General features: G+C 43.9%; 3 protein-coding genes across 5 annotated transcripts in view; 1 reads left to right on the top strand and 2 right to left on the bottom strand.

The window, feature by feature from the left end:
• Positions 1 to 1,288, top strand: part of ppfia4 (PTPRF interacting protein alpha 4) — a 45,060-nt gene extending 43,772 nt beyond the window's left edge. Inside the window, 1 exon segment of the mRNA XM_071544498.1 lies at positions 695 to 1,288. Within this exon segment, the coding sequence (XP_071400599.1) occupies positions 695 to 744 (50 nt within the window). The 3' untranslated portion in view covers positions 745 to 1,288.
• Positions 1,289 to 3,222: 1,934 nt separating this feature from the next.
• On the bottom strand, positions 3,223 to 4,922 carry myog (myogenin). The gene is made up of 3 exons (XM_071544482.1): positions 4,374 to 4,922; positions 3,510 to 3,609; positions 3,223 to 3,347 (listed from the first exon to the last, which is right to left on the bottom strand). Exons 1-3 carry the CDS (start codon positions 4,905 to 4,907, stop codon positions 3,223 to 3,225), a joined length of 759 nt encoding a protein of 252 aa, XP_071400583.1. The 5' UTR covers positions 4,908 to 4,922.
• A 6,771-nt stretch (positions 4,923 to 11,693) lies between these two features.
• On the bottom strand, positions 11,694 to 19,524 carry mdm4 (MDM4 regulator of p53). Of its 3 annotated transcripts, none has more exons than XM_071544504.1 (11): positions 19,369 to 19,524; positions 18,793 to 18,880; positions 18,607 to 18,681; positions 18,258 to 18,391; positions 18,097 to 18,146; positions 17,530 to 17,594; positions 16,035 to 16,134; positions 15,173 to 15,333; positions 14,853 to 15,050; positions 14,571 to 14,639; positions 11,694 to 14,475 (listed from the first exon to the last, which is right to left on the bottom strand). In XM_071544504.1, exons 2-11 carry the CDS (start codon positions 18,862 to 18,864, stop codon positions 13,909 to 13,911), a joined length of 1,491 nt encoding a protein of 496 aa, XP_071400605.1. In that variant the 5' UTR covers positions 18,865 to 18,880; positions 19,369 to 19,524; the 3' UTR covers positions 11,694 to 13,908. The 3 variants fall into 3 exon arrangements, 2 of the variants coding, with proteins under 2 accessions (XP_071400605.1, XP_071400606.1); XM_071544505.1 differs by having other exon boundaries at positions 14,853 to 15,035; XR_011696874.1 differs by lacking the exons at positions 11,694 to 14,475; positions 14,571 to 14,639; positions 14,853 to 15,050; positions 17,530 to 17,594 and having other exon boundaries at positions 15,195 to 15,333.
• Between the last annotated feature and the right edge of the window lie 142 nt (positions 19,525 to 19,666).

Below are 19,666 nucleotides of genomic sequence, written 5' to 3'. Positions count from 1 at the left end.
TTTTACTGTATTGAGTAAAAACAGGACAATTACAGTTACTACATTTCACTTGTAAGCCTAATTCTGAGGAGAGTAGGCAACAGAAATATAAGGTCAATCTGTCCTTTCATTGTCCCATACCAAAATGCTTATACAATTTCACTCATATTTCAAGTACACTCAGCAATCACTGACTGACCAAAGGGTGGAACTAAATCACTGGTGGGGGACAACATGTTTACTATTTGCTTGTTCAATATTGGATCAGCCAGTCAATGTCATCCATTCTCAGTCAGTAAAACCTTCAATGAAATTGTATTTTCTTGCACATTTTATTTATTCATTTAATAGTTCAATCATGTGTTTTGCCTAAGAGTTTCCCATACCAATGAATAGGTGTGGTGTAAAGTTTTAGTGTCAAATGGTTTAAATGCTGTTTCAGAGGCTTTTCCGCCCTGCCAAGAATAAAATCTGGGGAATCACTGACTTCTTGTAATTTTTTGGCATGGAGATGGCCAAGTTTAATGATATTGAATACTGGCCTAAATACTGGCTATCAGTGACTTCAGTCGAAAAACACTGATATCGGTATTGGCCTTCAAAAACCCATCGGTTGAACCCTCATTTGTACTGTATGTGTCAAGGGAAAGCTAGTATATGGTATAAACTCTCTCTCTCTTTTTCTCACTTTCCTCGTCCTCTCTCTCTCTCCCAGTGCATTCTCATTACCTGTATGGACACATGCTTGCGGCCTTTCGAGAGTGATATGCCAAATCTGGAGAGGGAGACCTGGGTGCCAGAGGGGGTTTCATTGCCGGCCCCTTTGTTGTCCAGCCTCACCTCTCACCTTTCACCTCTCACCTCTCCTTCGGACACGTGCAATACAGAGGCCAACTCTGACCTTTGAACTCTGAGAGTGCTCATTGGCTGCGCTCGCTGCTGTAAAGGAGACTCGTCCCAGTCTCTCCCAGTTTACCCCAGTGCTCCCAGTAGCCTTGTTGTTGTGGTGTTGTGCTCCCGCTCCCCTGGTCTCAGCTGTGGGTTCTAGTCCTGGTTCTAATATCTGGGTTTTTAGTCTCAACGTGGGCCAAGTCCAAACCAATATTCTACCGCCACCACGTCCAAGACAATACAATAGTTGGTTGGGTTGTATAGGCATAAAAAAGTTCTTTAGGTGTCAAGGGGATGGTGGCTAGTCGTTGATTTGGACTTGGGAATGATGAATACTTGTATAAATGGCAGATCCCACTGCACATTGCCCCTCTATCGGTTATGCAAGGTATTACTCATTTATCGTCTCTGTACATAAAATGGATGACTTATGTTTTTTATAGAAATATTATATATAAATATATATATATATTGGAAATATATATGGAGAAAAATATAATATCATTGCTGTATGAAACCCAATGCCCTGTATTCGGTAGTGACTGTTCTCTCTCTCTTTCTCTTTCTCTTTCTTTCTCTTTCTCTCTGTGTTGGACCTTTGTGTGTCTTCTACTGTATGCTGTAAGTGTGTGAATCGTTAGTGGGAGGGACTCACTAAGGAGGGGTGTGTTTCTACAAGGACTCTTCACAGGTTCATGGGTCCAATTTTAAACCCCTCTCTTTGCCTCTTCTCCTTTTAATTTCCTTTCGCTCCTCCTCTTTTGACACTATGTAGCTGTTACCTCTCTCCCTCTCTCTCTTCCTCTCTCGCCTTCTGTATGACACTATGTAGCCTAGAATAGAGAGGATCCTTTAATATGAAGTCGTGCGAGTGTGTACGTATGAGTGAGTGAGTGAAACCAGTAGTCTCTCCTGCTTTGAGACTGGATGACGTAGAGAAGTGGTGTGTGAAAGGCCAACCCCAGCCAAGCGACCATGAGTTTTCTCTGTGGATGGGTAGTGTGAATACTGTAGCTCCTCTCTGTTGATTCCTTACGTCCTTTCAAATCAAACTGTAAACTGCTGCTCGGCATCAGCCAATGATATTCATATGAAACTGCTCAAAGTGACGGGGACGACATCTCTGATTCGCTCCCGCCACCTCCCATTTAGTCGCTATGGAGACGTGCCAGTGAGCAGTCAGTACTCTTGGCTGACCAACTCCTCGTCCAATGAGAACACGGCATATCGGTGAACCAGTGAAGTATTGGATGGGTGTACAATCTTTTTTTTATTTTACAGTTTTTTCAAGGTGTCTAAAAGGTGTAATGTGCTATGTGGCAGCTATGAGTACTGTATGTGTATTTATTCCAGGTGTGAAATGATGCTGACAAATCAAGATTTTATTATTTGGCTATTTAAAAAGTGTACTGTATTTATGACACTATATAGACATAAGTAAAGCTGTTTTTTTTAAGATATTGGATGTTGTGTTTTTCTTTTGAGGTCATCATGGTCAAACTGTCTGTTTTAAAGACGATGATAGACAGTGTATTGAAAATGGTCTTTATTGCAAGGATTGGACAGAAAATATCACTTTTGAAACATCTACAAATACACAACAATCTTAGTTATAAAAGTCAAAAATAAGTTAGCAAAAATTAAAAAATAAAATAGCAAAACCACTCTGTAGAAAAAGGGAACGTATTTACATCACTAGCATTCATAACCAGTTTAAATTAAGCAGGTCTTGGTCAAAACTGCCGTGGTACATATTGGCCCCACAAATAAACTCATGTTTTTTAAGCATAAAACACACACAAAAAGAATGCAAGATAGATCAGGGAAAGGTTTCGAAAAGAAGGAGATCTCTTTGACTTAAGTTAGGAGAAAAAACAGGCTTTCTTGTTATTCCTCTATTGCTCTGTCAGACTGCAGGCAAGCTAAACAGAGATTCAGTCTAGTAACTAAGTGTTGGTATCATGCAGTAAAGTCTGTGAATCTCTAGTTAGACTAAGCTCCTGTGGCTCTGACAGACACGTGGACCGCAGACTAAGGCAGGGAATAAAGGGAATAAGGCCTTATTGTGAACAGTAACAGGAGGAATTCAGTGTGGCTAGCAGACCCTTAGATCAACAGAGTTTGACAATTACAATTCTGATAAATGATGAATTTGATACTTTGCATAAGACAAAACACTCGGAACTCAGAGGAGTACACCTGAAAAATAAATTAACTTGGAATTTGGGAATTGGTGTGTGTCTGCAACTATGTGGCATCGCTGGTTGTCATTTGCCCTTTGTTTCATGTTGTTAAATTTGAGCCCAGGTTTGTGGCTCTCTGTGTGTCTATGGGTCAGCTGTGTTGGAGGGTCTATTTGGGAATGTCCACAGGCACCACAGGATAGCCCACACCTCCGTCCGCTGAGATGCTGTCCACGATGGAGGTCAGGGAGCGCATGGTGCCCTGCTCTGGAGAGTCAGCAGCACTCAGGAGATCTGCAGGGAGACACAGACACATATTCAGTATCTGCTTCAAGTAAAACCATTGATGCTATGCAGAAAAATGGACGTTTGTGCTGTACGCGTGTGTGTGTGTGTGTGGGTGTGTGGGTGTGTGTGGGTGTGTGCGTGTGTGTGTATGTGTGTGTGTGTACTCACCCTCGCTGCTGTAGCTCTGTGTGCACTGGTCCGGGGTGCTGCTCCACTCTGGGCTACTACAGCAGGTGCTGCCTGAACTGGGCTCGCTTGACGACGACACCTGTTACCATAGAGACACACACACAAGGTGCTGTCAGTCACTCTGTGTTATGACACGTCACACCCCACCCCACAGAGAAACACACACACTGCTGTACAGACGAACACCACACACATACACACACACACACACAACAAATGTGTCCTGTGACCCCCGAGGCTAGATTGCTTGTTGAGCACTATCTCAGAAGGAGTAGCAAGACATTTTCATAAGAAAGTGCAGATGGAAACACATTAAGCCAGGAAACATACTGATCGTTTAACATCAAGATCGCTGCTAACACTGTGACAGTGATTGGTGGGATTTTGGCAATTGAAATAAATCTCCTATCTGCTTTCTATTTTTCGCTAGATGACGGCACTTATCTCATCGGTGTGTTGTTTTGATTTATATCTTCTGACACATCATAACTGAAGGCCATGGACTATAACCTTTAAAAATCAGCATCTGAATATAATACACTTGCAGAAAACTTATGACATACTCATTCCAGGGCTAAATAGATAACTGGATACAGCATATTATCTTGCTGAGGAAAATGACAAAAATGAGGCCTATAGGTCCAATCCAAAGCAAACTTTATGACATAGCTCCCACACACGCTGTCAGGTGTCCATACAAAAAAACTTTTACTTTACTTTTCTCATTTTTGCTGTTCTCCTATTCTAGTCTCTCTTTCTCCATCTCACCTTTCATCCTTTTCTTAACATTTTATGTCCCTTCTTGCCTTCCCTCCCTCCTCACCCCTCCTCTGTCCTACTCACTCTGGGCTGGGCTGTGCTGGGCCGGTAGTGCAGTCCCTGCTGCCCCGTCTCGCTGTCCTGCTGGTTGAGGGAGGAGACCAGGGCCTGCAGCCTCTCGATGTACTGGATGGCGCTCCGCAAGATCTCCACCTTGGGCAGCCTCTGGTTGGGGTTCATCAGCGTGCTCCTCTTCAGAGCCTCGAAGGCCTCGTTCACCTTCTTCAGACGCCTCTTCTCCCTCAGCGTGGCCGCTTTCCGGCGGTCCATGGTCACTGTCTTCCTCTTGCACAGCTTACAGGCCCAGGGCAGGCACTGGCCCGGGCAGTGGGGCTCAGAGTGAGGCGACAGGCCGGACGGAGAGGCTTTGTCCTCCATGCCTGTGACCCCAACCCCTACGCCCCCAGACATCCCCCCACACATCCCCATCATGGAGTTCCTGTCCTGGTAGCCCGCTTGGTCGTACCCCCCGGGCAGGCGAGAGGGGAAGTAGCTGTCCCCTCCCTCGTAAAAGCGCTGGTCGGGGAAGAAGTAAGGGTTGGTCTCGAAAAGCTCCATACTGGACAACGCTGTGGTCTGGATGTAGGGGACGAAGATCCCTGCTTCCCCTGGAACTGCTCGACGTGTTCTTCGGTCCTGCGCCTAGAGAGTGTGTGTCGGGGTGTGTGGGTGTGTGCCTCTCTTAGTCCTGGCCTGAGTTTGTGATGAGAGGAAGACGTGTGGAGAACAACTGGTGTGGAGCAACTGTAGGCTGGCATTTAAACCCCTCTGCCTGCTGCAGGATCACAGGGTTAAATTTAGCACGAGCCCCCAGAAACCTGACACGACGTTTAGCTGTTGCTGCACATCTACACTTCACATCTCTGTTGGGCCCTGCTCTCTAGGGCTTTAAGGCCCGTGTGTGTGTGTGTGTGTGTGTGTGTGCGCGCGTGCTTGTGTGTGTGTGTGTGTGTGTGTGTATGTGTATATGTGCACATGCCCTTGTGCGGTTCTGTGTGAGTGCGTGTGTCTTAAGAGGCTGGGATATGATCAGGTTGCCATGGAAATGGGACAGATTACCTCAGATCAAAGATGTCTGTCTTAATGAGCTAATCCCAGACTCACGTCCCCCTCCATGACACCATACATGAAGCCCCATGCTGTGGGGGAGGTGGAGGGGGGGCAGGGACAGTCTGGAGACAGCTGTCACTTCCACTAGGAGCCAATGATATGCAATGACAAAAAGTTGTTTGTCTCCTAGTTCTGCATGGGAAGGAAAAAGGAGCACAGAAATTGTTATGTTTACTCAAAAGTAGGTCACAGATGAATACTTTCCCTATATCGTGACTGCAGCAATGTCAGGTTCAGAATAATCAAGCAGTTCAGTACTAAATTTGTTAAAGCTTCGATAACATTAGAGCTCCTGCCGTTTTTGGCGGGTTCTAGTTTTATGTAACCACATTCATATCTGCTGACTTTCCTTCTAACATGATTGCATGGTGTGAAGTCAACTTCTGAACTACACAAGTTCAGACTCATAGAAGCAGACAGGCCAGTGCAGTGAATGGACAGGAAGTACAGTGCGAAGTTGACATTGGCTCCTGTTAGTCTCAGGGACAAGAGACAATAATGAGATTAATATCCAGTGGAACGGCCTTGGCTGTCCTGACCCCTTCCAGCCAGCTGTAGTGATAGCCTAGCCATCAGGTGCTAATCCTTCCAGGACATGTCTCACCTCATAGCTCACCAGCTAATTCGGACCGGCTTCCGCCAGGATGGACAAACAGCCAAACAGACACTTCTGTCAGCACAGAAGTGGCCTGAATGACAGGCATGGTGTTAGATAAGCGTTACATCCTTGTGTATGCTATATCATTACCATAGGTTTATTACAATAATACACTTATCTGGCCAGAAGTTTTGATAGAGTGGGGCAGGGGTCTGTGTTGTGGCCACAATGCAAAAAAATGTCAGTTGGCCTCATATTCAGTCTAAAAGTCTTATTTTTCAAAATGATCACAGTCTCCTGGCTAAAGCCACAACCTCCAAGTAAAGTGTTTATATCATTATATTTATATTTTACATAACATATATACACAAAGGGAGATATCCATACACTTTCCAGTGGCATTTAGTAATGACAAAAATAGTAATTAAATGTAAAATAAGTAAATAGATAAAGGAAGACCAAAAGAGATACTGATTTTCAGACTCAATATATTAGATGAAATGACTTGTTAAGATGGATTTTTTTTTTCACAGTGCAGGGCTGGTGGAGTATGCAGTGGGCCAGGAGTCCAGTTCTGGGACTGGGTGTCAGGCAGTGGTTTGGCAGGGCTTGGTGGCGGGTAGTGGTCTAGTGGTGTGGGGCTTGGGACATGGGGCATGGGGCTGGGGCAGAGGCTGGGGTTGTAGCTCAGCGCAGGACTGCGGTGGGCTGTCAGGTTAGTCTGTGATGGATAGTCACTGATGGTGGAGCGAGTACAAAGACGCCTGTGTTGGACTCAGGGGTACAGCAGGGAGGGGGTCTGCAGTGTGTCAGAGTCACTCATAACCCTCTGTCATCTTAACCCATTGTCAGCAGAACTAGAGAACTTGTGTGTGTGTGTGTGTGTTTGTATATGTGTGTGTGTCTCTTGAGGAAAGGGACTAGTAGTGTCAGCCACACACTCGTGTCTTGGTTGAGGAGCAAGTCCCCTCTCAGCATTTTGAAGTGAACACTTGAGATGCAACTCACCGGGGGGGACTCGGTGTTTACTTACTATCTGTGGATGCGTGCCGTATCTTCCGTCTTCAGTTCAGGATTCATAGCACGGATTTAACCTAATAAAGGAGTACAACTAGACTAGCAATATACTTTCATTGGAGATTTGCACTGAACTGAGATTTTGGATTATGATTAGCTTTGATCCATCTTTATGTACTGTACTGTACCCTATATGTCTTGATCACCAATAGCAATAACACTATATTCAAAAATGTACAATTATATAGCAACAATTCTATTCGATTTTGTAATGTCTTCTGAAAACCACAGAAGGAAGATGGAAGATGAAAGAATTAAACATCTCAGAGACATTAATTAAAAATAAATATTTAATTTGTAGTAAGGGGTGTTTTCACCATATAGTTTAGAAATTATATGAATTATTTTATTTCCCCAGAAAAAATATGTAATCAAAATACTAACACTAAATACTCGGTGTGTGTGTGTGTGTGTGTGTGTGTGTGTGTGTGTTTGTGTCTGTGGGTGTGTGTGTGTGTGTGTGTGTGTGTGTGTGTGTGTATGTGTGTGTGTGCGTGTGTGTGTGTGTGTGTGTGTGTGTGTGTGTCTGTGGGTGTGTGTGTGTGTGTGTGTGTCTGTGGGTGTGTGTGTGTGTGTGTGTGTGTGTGTGTGTGTGGACCAGGGATTGCCCTGTCACTGGCAACAGTGGTCCACTTCTCCTCAGTGACAAGCAGCAGCACATTGCAGGACAGCTGAGTTGGGAGGAGGAGGAGGAGGAGGAGGAAGGGATCAGCCCTCCTCGTCCCAGGTTAGCCTCAAGATCATCACCAACCTGGAGAACTTTCTTTTGAATGCACTCCCTTAAAAATCTCACATATCTAAGATAAGGATAACATAAGAACAGTGATGTAGTGTTGGAAAAAGGTGGGTGAACTGGGTAAACTATGGCCTTCAGCCAGTGATCATTATAAGACAAACAACCACCAAAAGGAACAAATCTGTAGAACTTATGTTTTCTTTTGTTTGTTTTTTTCCTTTAAAAACATTCCTCATATAATTCCCATCAGTTTGATAATACTTACTTTTAAGTATTAATGCTTAGGGTGTGGAGGGAGCTATTAGGAAGATGGGGTAGCGAATGTAAGTATATAAAAAGGCAAAAGGAGATGAATCAAAGAAAAGAAAATGAAACAAACAGAATGCATGTGATGTGTCTCAGAACATTTTTTCTGGGTTTCTAAGTGTAGAATGCTTCTGCATGGACTGGGCTGCAGTGCTCTATGTATGTGACTCTGGACACAAACATCACTATTGTGGATGGACCGGTTAAGTGCCTATGGGAGAGGGCACAGTCACCATAGTGACAGCAACAGATGCCTGTGTCCGTCGCCTCAGAGACTGCACGTTTCTATGGGGAATGAGCAGATATCACAGCGTGATATCTGTTCATTAATAACTGAACCCCATTGTACTGTATTGTATTGACTATACAGTAATGTGAATTCTCAGTATTAATGGTGAATGATGACAAAGCAGTACACTCCTCTGAGATGATCATCACTACAATCCTGTGAAATATCATCAGCCCAAACCAAATCTGTCACCTAACCACTCTGAATCAACTAAGAAGGTGAATGGAGGGGAAGCAGTCAGAGCTGATTACTACACAACTGTGCCCCACTATTTCTGTTGAGTAATGGACCTTACATAAGCTGCAGTGTTGTATCATTTGACTGATGTCTAAAGGTGATGTGACACTACTACGGCCTGGCTAATCATCATGAGAATACTCCCATTCATTCCTTTTCAGAATGAAGTGCTCCACCTGTGTTTTCACAGGGCTCGGGAGGCCCGGCGAAAGCTTTCTAAGTCAGGGGGAAACAGTAGTTCTGCAGCCCAGCCGCGCTGCTCCTCACTGGGGCTTTTATCGCAGAGTAATCCCCTACAACAAACAGAATGGCCGGCATGCGCATACGCAGCTGTCGCCGTCTTAGTGCAAGTGGTGTCATGTTAAATCGCAGGAATGGACTGAACCCCCGAGCCGTCCGCTGCCCTTCCCTTCGCTGGCATCCCACTCACTGGAAGCCACTAGCACACATAGACAAACACATTCACACACGCATACATACTCATACTTACACACATACTGTAACCCACTTCCTACTAACATACTTCGCACCACATGGTAGCCCTAAACTTATTCACTGTCACAAATAAACAATCCATATTCTGCTGCTGCGAATAACCACAGACAGATTACTTACACAAGACACAGTCATATCTGTTCCGATGATACAGTATATTGCATGATACTTGAAATTTCATTCATCCTTAGCAATACTTATCACAGACCAGGAAACAATCATCCATCTCTTTCTGACTTTTACTTCAGAGTCAATCAGAAAAGTTATGTGACAGGACATTGGAAAGCAGGGCTTGGTGCTCATAAAAGCTATCCAGTTTAATTTGGAGGCAATTCACACGTAGATATTGCCCTGGTGTAAACTGCAATCAGCATAGCTCCTCTCTGAGACACATCATTGCATCCTGTGCAAGTGCAGTGATGCGTATACCCCCTGTGGAGTGATGTTGTGAGATTTGAGTGGATGGCTGTGTGGAAACTATGTATGCCCTGATCCCAGTCAGTCCAGCACTTCAATATCCTCTTCCATATCTGGCATCCCGCTGAGGTGAAAAGGAAAGACAAGCCTCCCTCCAGGACCTGGCTGGACTTGCTCTGTCTTTTTCTGGCCTCATCAGTCTCTCCTTGCTCCTCTCTTCATGTGTTGCTGTGCTCCATCTCTACCATTACCTGTTTTTTTTTTCATTTTCTACTCTTATTCTGTATTCCTCTCTCCCTCTCTCTTTCTGTCTGTCTCTCGCTATTCCTATCTTTGTTTATCTCTGGCTCCACTGACCTTCTCCCATGTCAGCAGTGGGACAAATTTAGCGGCCTGGTTTCTGGAGCGACCAAATAGCCGGACACAACAGAGGGAATGTGCGTGCATGTGTGTCTGTGTGTGTGTCTGTGTGGAGGTGAGAGAGGAAAGGTCCTGGCCACACAGATACGGTTACAGACATCCAGAGACACAACCAGAGAAGAGTAAAGGAGGGTAAACAGGCTGAGGCTCGCCATCCTGTAGGTATGCAGACGGACAGACGGAGGAGAGTGACACAGATACCAGGCATACTCACATACTTTACCCTTTCTCCCTGATCAAACACAATGGTCACAGTAGTTTGGATGAGCTTGAAGTCACTGATCACCATCAATACTCATCTGATCTGGGGTGTAATGTAATAGGGACAATATGGGAGAGCCATGTCCTTTTGATATAAAGCAAAGGAAGGCACATGTAGGCCAGTCAAAACTATGCAAGGGCAGCCTTCCCATGTTTCCACTTATCGTATTGTGCCAGATCAGAGGCCCACCCAGGAACAGAACAACCATAAAGATATTCATGGGAAAAAATGCTCTCCGCAAGTATTGGAGCAATGTTCGTCAGAGAGCTCACATCCTAACTATTTTCCCTCTAGGAAGTATTGCATACGCCATATGGGATAAAGGGAGAATGTGTTAAAAGTTATTCTGGGGTGTTGGGATAGATGTACTGTCGCCATGGAAACATGCAGATCCCCTACCACTCCCTTGGCCATGCCATTCTAGAGGTGCCAAGCTGCGGGTGCCATGTCACCAGAGTGTTATGCCACTCTTCTGCTATATGTTCTACTGCCAACCCTGCTCTGATGTGCCAGATACCACGAACAAAGCAGCACTTCATTCTTGAATTAGATGCAGGGTCAGGGGCACCATTTTGGTATGGCTATTACATGCGCTGAATACTGTAGTGCAAATCACTGGGAGGACGGCAACAGCTACCTCCTTCCTCTTCTAAGGAATATCTTTGCTTTTTTGTTCAATACCATACCAGACATTCTTTTCACTTTGTTTCTTTCCCTACAGCCTGTCATTTGATCTGTGATCCTGTGGACACACACACACACATACCTTACAAAGTGTTTAAAATATGGTGTTTGTGCTTTCTCCTTTTTTATCTGTATTCATGCCCTTTAATGCTCTGTAAAGCACTTTGTAACAAAACTGCTGCCTTAAAGAACTTTATAAATAAATCTAACTTAACGGTCTGTTAAGATACTCGTAGTCTATGGAAATATGACTACTAGTCATACTGTATCTTTCTTATCCTTTGAGTCTAGGGGGGTTTTAGTGGATCCTGACAAGGAGACTTTCACAGGGGACTTTCCACTGGGAATATCCCCTAATGACTAAGCAGCATTTAAATAACACCCTAGGGTAGAATAATTATAGTTTTCATGCATAAGTTGGATAGCGGCGCTGTTACAGCAACATAGAAGGTAGGGTGCCTGTCCCACTTCTCGGCAAGAGGACAAAAATAAGGCAGACACAAGTAAGCAAAAGAAGAGTGAGTAAGCAGAGGAGAGAGAGACACAGGTGCTGGAGGCAGTCCTGTCGTGAAGGAGAGGACACATGACAGCTGGCCTGTCATACAATGACTTATTCTTCAGCTAATACACATACACACACACCTCTTCACCAGTGGGTACTGTACATCAACTGTCCCTTTAGTGTGTAAGTGAACTAACTTAAACAATAGTAATTAACTGAAACAACTCTTTATTGCTTTACAAAAAAAAGTTACAGTGGCACATCAGAGAGCATTACAATATTATTTGCAAGAAAGACTGTTTCTGTTTCTGTTCGGTTTTGAGGCAATGTTCCATGACAAGTAGAAAAAAACTGTTGGCTGTACCATTTTTGAGTACATTTGTAGTCTTAATCTTAAATTTGCAACACTTATTTGTATCTTTGTTTATCTGAACCAGTAATACTGGCATATTATACACTATACTATTGTTATTATGGATGTTAGAGATCTGCATCTAGTGGGAGTAGATTTCTCAGGTCGTAGAATGATGGAAGCAAATATAATAGGCTACATTAATCTTTTAGCTTTTACATAGCTTTTTAGCTTTTACATAGCTAATATAACTCTCACACCAGCGCAGTGCTGGTTTTAGTCACGCTAGGAGGCATGCTCTATGTACATTACATGTATTACTGGTATTGTACAGCTTCAGTGGGCACCAGATACAATACTGAGACTTCTCCCCACCTGCTGGCAGAGAGATTGAGCGCAAGAGCTGATCACAGAACTACGCCATTCCCTCTATGTTAAGCAGAGCACTGTCAAGAATTAAGAGCCTAATGTCACTGTACATCCTACTTGTGAGAATCGAAGAAAGTGTTCGTAGACAGCTCACACGTTCTCACTGAAAGGAAATAGTTAATAGGTCAGACAAGAGCCCAGCAAGGGAACATACCAGCAAATCTTAAGTCAAATAATACAGAAACACCAGAAAAAAATATGTCCATAAAACAATACAAATCAAAATTCAAAATCATTACATGGCAGTGTAACGCTTCAATCTAACCCTCAACTCCAAATAAGTACTACACAGTCACTTTCATGTCCACATCACTGAGGAAACATTTGGTAACTCAGGCCCTTTCGCTGAAGAATTTCTTGATACCTTTCAGAATACAATTTTGTTGTATATTACACATTAGGACTCTTTTCAATGTAACAAGTGCAGTCATATCACCTTTGGCTCTACCTTTTTCTGGTTCACTGAAAGGTGAACATCTGAACAACTAAAACAGAATCATAAATAAATTAAATACAAAATATATAGAAATTGTTAATTTATCTTAACTTCAGGAAAGGAGGTCAATAATACCCTTTTTCTTAAAGAGAAAATTAAAACACTAACAATTAAATGAGATAACTTACTGCAGGCAAAACTATCAGCAGCAGCTTGGCAATTGTAAATATTGAATACACACCACCATCAAAACACCTCCCGGAAGAGAAAATTACAGTAAATACTTCTTCAGCTGTACTTTTTCAAGCAGGTTAATGTTAATCCTAAATCTTTTAACACTATGTTGAGAGAAACAGGACTTAAGTCACCACACTTGTATTGTACAGTACATTCACCGATGTAGAGAACGCATAAAAAAAAATAAAGAGCTATGGAGGATGCTTTTAGGGAATGGTAGCAGTTGACAACCAAAAGATGAACATGGTTCTGAGAAAAGACGTGATACTCTCTCTCCTCTACTCTGTCTTCACAATTGGAAGCAAACAGCCACATAACATATGAGGATAGACAAAGGGAAAAAAAACAGAAAAAAAGGGCGGGATGAGGCTTAAAGAAAAATGTTTACCAAGTTTTCTACACATTTTCTATACTAAGTGGGGCTATGGAGACAAAGCATCACGCAAAAGTAATAGAACTAATGTTTCTTATATGGCACCATTCAACTGGAAACAAACTTTACACATAGCACCAGTGAAAATCCACTTAGCCTGAAAAAAAGACAAGGCTCCATCAAACAAGAAAATTACACAATAGCTCCCCCAATTTTACACTCCTGTGGCTCTCCGATAAATAAATAAATACTTCTGCCTTTGTACCTCTCTTTTATGAAATGCGGCACTAAAAACATAAACATTTGGTTTGTCAAACACTAGATGTCCGAGGTTGCATCTAACGATACTTCAGAGGCAGTGTGATGCAAAATAAACCATGCAACCAAGAACAAGCTCAACCAAGTGCTACAGTGTGTGTATGTGTGTTAGCCTGAAGGGTGGGTAAGGTGCAGGTTGTGTGTGTCTACCAGCGGAGGTTGTATACCAGAGTGCATGCAGCTATTACAATATATGGTTGAGTGTGTCTGAAATTGTTTATGTTTGCTTTAACCATCAATCAGGTCCCCAGGACCACAGTCCAGCAGGTGAATGTGTGTTTTTAGAGGATGAATATCTTAATAACTCTTTGAATGATTTTTCCACATCCAGGACAAGGAGCCTGGAATTTGTGCAGCCTCCTGGCACAGGGGAAGCATGTTAGCAGGTGAGCTGTACGTCCATGTATTATATTTCCATTACGTGGCCGCACTCGACACAGCTTGCAGGGCTCCATCAAGGCCTCAGGCCTAACCTCAACCTCCATCCCCAGGCTCTCCTGACTCTCCCCTCCTGAGAGCTGCTCATCCTTGGGCACACCAGAGGGCCGAGGCCCCTTGCCCTTCCCTAAAACCATAGTGGGCAGTGGTCGGTCGGGTGTGGAGTGGGAGGGCAGGATGACAGGGTCAGACACTGTCCTGCTGCAGTCTGGGACGTCAATGCCTGTGTCGCTGTCATCTTCCTCATCATGGGCGGCGAGAGAGCTGCATGCTGGGATGTCAGGGACAGAGAGGGAATGGGCAAGTCGGGGGACATCTTTGTACCAGTTCTTACGTAGGGCCCAGCAGCGAACACAGTACCTCTGGAGAGGAGTGTTAAACTTCCTGCACTCTGTGCACTGCCATGCATCCTGAGGGTAAATGCAAAGTCACAAGTCTACATCTTGGAAGTTTTCATCAATAGACACAACTTGAGACTATGACAAAACAGATGGATGACACAGACCTGTGTGGAGATTTCTGTATCGGTGTCATCACTCAGACACTGGGAATCTTCATCTGGCTCCTCCTGCATCTGAAAAAATATAAAAGACATTTGATCAGACTAAATTATCCTCACTCTTCCTGGCATAAGACATTTACTTCCCTTACAGCAAATTATTTATTTAGTAGACACAAATCTGTGAAAGTGATCAAGATTGATGAGATGAAAACAGTGGAAGACTAAACAATTTAAAATCAATGTGCCCTTACTGAGACTAATAAAAGACATTAGGCAAAGTCCTACCTCTCTATCTGCCTTCTCTTCTTTCCCTCCTCCATCATCCTCCTCAGGTGGAGCCTCTCCTTCTCCTCCGCTCCCTTCTTCCAGTGCAGCCTCCTTCATCTCCACGCTCACTTGTTCGCTCTCGCCCTCCGTCAGGAACCATAGGTCGTCGGTGGTGTCCGACACGATCGCCGTGTCCTCCTCCTGTGCAGGAGACAGCTGACACCTCAGTCAGATCACCACTGTTTCACTCTTATTCCGTTCTTATGCCCTCCATCAAGCAAGCAATCATATCTGCTAGGTTTTTTTATGCTAGAACCCCAAACCCTGTGGCTTCTTACTTGGTTTGTGTGGATGTCAGTGGAGCCATTGCTCCTGCGGCTGTAGTTACTACGGAGATTGCCCAGAAACCACCAGGGCAGGCCAGAGAGGTCCCACTCATCCAGAGTAACGTCCAGCTTGGGCCGTTTGCAGGCTGACCGCGGCAGGCCTTCAAGGGAGTCTGGAGAGGTTCAGTTCAACAATATAAAACAGAAAATACTGGTTCTCAGTTTGGACTGGCTGAGTCACATTCTAAACCATTGTAAAATTCCTGATAAACACATACCTGTGACCAAATAACAGTTACAAATTTCTGAATTAACTGAAAATCACCACTCATACCAGTACTAGAATTATATTACTTGGCGTAAAAATAACATGTCATTATTTCAATATCACTGATACCAGTACTAGAACTACATCACTGATTAAAAACAAACATTTGCATATTTTTTTTATTACAATGGTGTGTTACCATTTTATAAAGCACTAAGCTATGAGAATCTGTGCTTTACACTGATTTTAGAACAGCTAAGAGGGTTTTGTGCTGCTTTGAGTTGTGCCTAATAATGCCTCTTACCTGTTCTAATATCAGTGTAACGCATGGCCTCTGGGGGCTTCAGCTGAATGCTGTTGTCTTCACTATCGGCAGACATCAACCGGATACAGGTAAGAGGAAATATGTGACCCAAGTGGGCCAACCACAGTTCTTGCGGTCTTGTGTCACCCTACACGCAGTTACTTTTTTGGAGAGGTACACCTAAGCTATGGCGGCAGCCTCTGTGGGCTATGCCCGCACCACAAACACCTACGGCGTACCTACGGCAACACTTCAACGCAGAATCATAAATCAGCCTTAAGTAGTATTAACTGTTTGTTTACCTTCATCTGGCTCCCGAGGTCGTCTCTGGGAGGGGGTCTGCAGGAGGAGGGGCCTATCACTGCCAACCTCCAATCCTGCTTTGGACACACCTCCATATACCTACAGAGGGAGCAAGAGTGGAGAAGAGAAAATTAGAACACAGAGCAAGAACTGGGCACTTGGAAGACTCGCAGCTCCTTCTCAAGATGGCCTCGGGGTAAGGGGCAGTGGTACAGGGGTTGAGGGTTCGGGCAATAGGGGTACGGGCCAGTGGGGAGGGAAGGTGGGGTAAGGTCAAAATAATGTAGGAGATTGACTGGAGCATTGTGTGTTTGTAAGGAAAGAGACAGACAAAGAAAGGACAGGCGGAAGACGCTGGGCGTTAATTAACACAGAGATGAAACCCATGTGGAAAGGTTTGAAGAATCCAGTAGAGTTCTAATATGTATTGTATGGAAACTAAGTCATGTATCATAAGTTGGGATTTAAATGCTGAATTCTTGTAAGATATGCTCTATGTGAGGAAACTAAATGGGCGGAGGAAGGCACAGAAAACATATACGGGGTATATAGCATTCAAAACATCAATAAGTGGTCTTGTGTATATTGTCTATGGGAAAGTGTCCACATTCATACAAGAACTTGAAAACCTTTTTACATGGGAAGGAAAGCAGACAGACACATTCTAAGAGGACATTTGACATTGACCATTGAGTTATCACTGCTGTTTGACGTTAGTATATTTGAAAAACATATTCCAATTTGATCTCCGAATTGATCTGAAATTTGACAGCACCCTAGATTGGCTTTTAAAACATGCAACACTTGGTATTTAAGCCTTTGGATTCACAGAGGAAGTGAAGACAAGTGAAAATCTGACTGTAGCTCAGTAATGTTGAGGCATACAGTAAGGGTACATTAGGGGGCATAGGTGCTTTGGGGTGGGTGTTGGAGGGGAGTGGGCAGTAGGGTGTAGGATCACTGGGGTGGGTGAAGGGGGGAAAGGATATTTAAGGTTTAGGGTGGTCATTGAGCCTGTGACTGGATCAGGAGCTGCGATCCCCCAGTTCGGAGCAGAGAAGAGAACTCTGAGACAGACAGAGACATTGACTCTGCCCCCCATCCACTGGGTGGAGCTGGCGGGTCACACAAGAGTGTTAGGAATACCACCAGACCAGACCAAGGATGGGGTTGTACAGAGACGGTGCCACTCTGTACAGATGCACACCAACGGAGACAGAAGCTCTGCCCTTCACCTCATTACACACAAGCCGACAGGAGCTCAGTATATACTCTAGAGGAACTCTTGGTGAACTGGAGTTACACCAAGATTTGCTGGTTTCAATCCAGCACTGTGTGTAAGTGCATATTACACTTATGCCAAGAATCATTAGTGAAGCAGCTTCACATTGAACCTGCTGGTCCTGTCCCTGTGCATTTGTTAAGGGTTGTGTGTTGTGAGGTGACAAAGGCTTGGGGTCTCTGTTTCTCCTGAGCACCATGCTTCGGCTTTACCTGACCGCGATCCTCCACTCCGCCATCTACACACTCACGGCCCACAGAAAGATTCTCTGCAGCGTCTGCGTTTCAAATGAGACACAGTAACAGACAAAGGACACCCCCACCCTTTAATTATAGCACACTACTTCTTTTAATACACTCTCACTAATGTAGGCCGAGTTGGAAACTGGTGCAGTTCTCGTCCTACCCAGAATCCCCCTCTCTTTAAGAGATGCACACACTGTCACAAGCACACACAATGTATCCAAATAGAAAGCTGATTTTAGAAGGAATATGACTTGCTGTTAAATAAGATAATCACCATATTACCAGAGATCTTCAATTCAAAATATATCATGGTAGATGCAACTGAATGAAACATCATTCAATTCATCAAACACAAAGGGAAGAGAAAAAAGGACAAGAATGAATCTCAAATAATCACAATCACACCATGTACAAACTAGCCACAACTATAGAGACATACATATTTCATGTTATCTGTCTATACCCCCATCACAAAATAATTTCACCAAAAGAAGGTACAATGCATTTCAAACATTAAATGAAGGCATCACTTACCAGCAGAACCAAGCACTACCAAGTACTTCTTGAGCATTTCGTAGACTGGGCTATAAAATAAGAAAACATGAATTCAGAATTTGATTTCTTATTTTAGATGTATACTCCAGCATTAATATGAGAGTGATGAACAGAAGCTCTATCCGTCTGTGTGCTTGTACCTGGGGTTTTTGACCGAGAAGCTCTCCACTTCCAGCAGTTCTCCCAGCGGGTCATCCTGACAGTGGACGATGTGCTGCCTCTGTTTGTCATATAGTTGCCTCCCCATGATGTACTGTCCCAAGTAGTGCATCACCTACACAAAACAGTTGACTTTAGATACTGGCAGGCACCCACACATTTTTAACTACAGGAACACAATTTAGGAGAGTCTGGGATGGGCAGTTTAACAAGCTGGCTTTGCTGCCCCCTCCAGAGAACGTGTTGTCCAAAGCCAGACCATTCCGCCTTACAACCATCAACATACAACCAGCAAAACAGGTTGTAAGTTGACCTGCGCTGACAACTCACCTCTTTGAGCGTGAAGACATCTTCCTGGGCTCCGGCAACACGCAGAATCTGCAGGAGAGGTGCTCTGGGTTGCACCTGAAAATAACATGAACCACGATGCTATTGCTCAGCAGCATATGTGAATAATGTATGCTGATAATATAGTACAGGCACAACAATTGTCAATTTTTTTGTTTTCGCTTTTACCTGACTTCCCTCTCCTGGTAGCGTCCTGCATGATGAGCTTGATGCCGGTGGCTGGGCTGATAGGGAGCTCATAGTAAACGAGCAAAATCTGAAATCCAGGGTTATAACGCATATAATGAGACAACCTTTATCTCCCCGATCGTCAAGCAATATCTGACTTAGCACGCAATGCCACGTTAAATTGTTGCTGGCCTAATTTCTTTGAAGCCTAACGCATTTCAAACGAGCTGCAAGACTGCTGCTTGGCTGCAGGAAACCTGGATCTGGATCTAGACTCCACCATTACTGAGTCCGACAGCACTTTGAGCTTATTATCTTCAACTGGCAAAGCCAGTGCTCTTGACAAGCCGAGCTAACGTTATGCAAATTAATGCAATAACGTTACAGACTAACAGTCAACAGTTGTAAACGTTACTACTGGCATGTAAGCAGAAAGTCCGGGTAATTTTGGCAGGTGCCAAACCTGGCTACCGTTAGTACGAGCAAGCGTGTTAGCTAACGTAACGGAATAAAGCTAACGTTAGCTAACTTAGCTAGCTAACGCCAGAACGATATGTGCTTTGAAAATGAACTCACCTTCATGAATTAGCATCACTTCAAAGCTGCTACATTGTTCCACACGTACTGTAGCCCTAACAGCTACTTGATAATTTAATACACAAACATCAATAAAGGCTTCTCAAAACTAATACTAGCTAGCTAACATTTAGGCAGTTAGCTGGCCTAGAAGATTCAAATGATGACGATGGTTGCACAACTTCCGGATTCACAGCGAACTACATGAGTGGCTGTAGCGCCCCCTACTGCTGGATAGAGATCAGACACATTGGATCTTCTACTGGACTGACCACAGCATAGACGTTAATTATTTCCT

This window comes from Centroberyx affinis, unplaced genomic scaffold (assembly GCF_046629955.1).
Source record: "Centroberyx affinis isolate AG114_WGS23_722 - 3 ecotype Tasmania unplaced genomic scaffold, CSIRO-AGI_Caff_v1 ptg004593l_1, whole genome shotgun sequence".
In the NCBI taxonomy this organism is placed as follows: Eukaryota; Metazoa; Chordata; class Actinopteri; order Beryciformes; family Berycidae; genus Centroberyx; species Centroberyx affinis.
Note: the sequence above shows the minus strand (reverse complement) of the source record. Positions and strands in the feature narration are given on the sequence as shown.

Coding starts and splice junctions, on each gene's coding strand:
- myog (XM_071544482.1), bottom strand. CDS start 4,907: ATGGAGCTTTTCGAGACCAACCCTTACTTCTTCCCCGACCAGCGCTTT. Junction 3,610..4,373: donor CCAGCACAGCCCAGCCCAGA/GTGAGTAGGACA, acceptor CTATGGTAACAG/GTGTCGTCGTCAAGCGAGCC. Junction 3,348..3,509: donor ACAGAGCTACAGCAGCGAGG/GTGAGTACACAC, acceptor GTCTCCCTGCAG/ATCTCCTGAGTGCTGCTGAC.
- mdm4 (XM_071544504.1), bottom strand. CDS start 18,864: ATGAGCTCCCTATCAGCCCAGCCACCGGCATCAAGCTCATCATGCAGG. Junction 18,682..18,792: donor TACCAGGAGAGGGAAGTCAG/GTAAAAGCGAAA, acceptor TGTTATTTTCAG/GTGCAACCCAGAGCACCTCT. Junction 17,595..18,096: donor GGTAGTGCTTGGTTCTGCTG/GTAAGTGATGCC, acceptor TTTGAAACGCAG/ACGCTGCAGAGAATCTTTCT.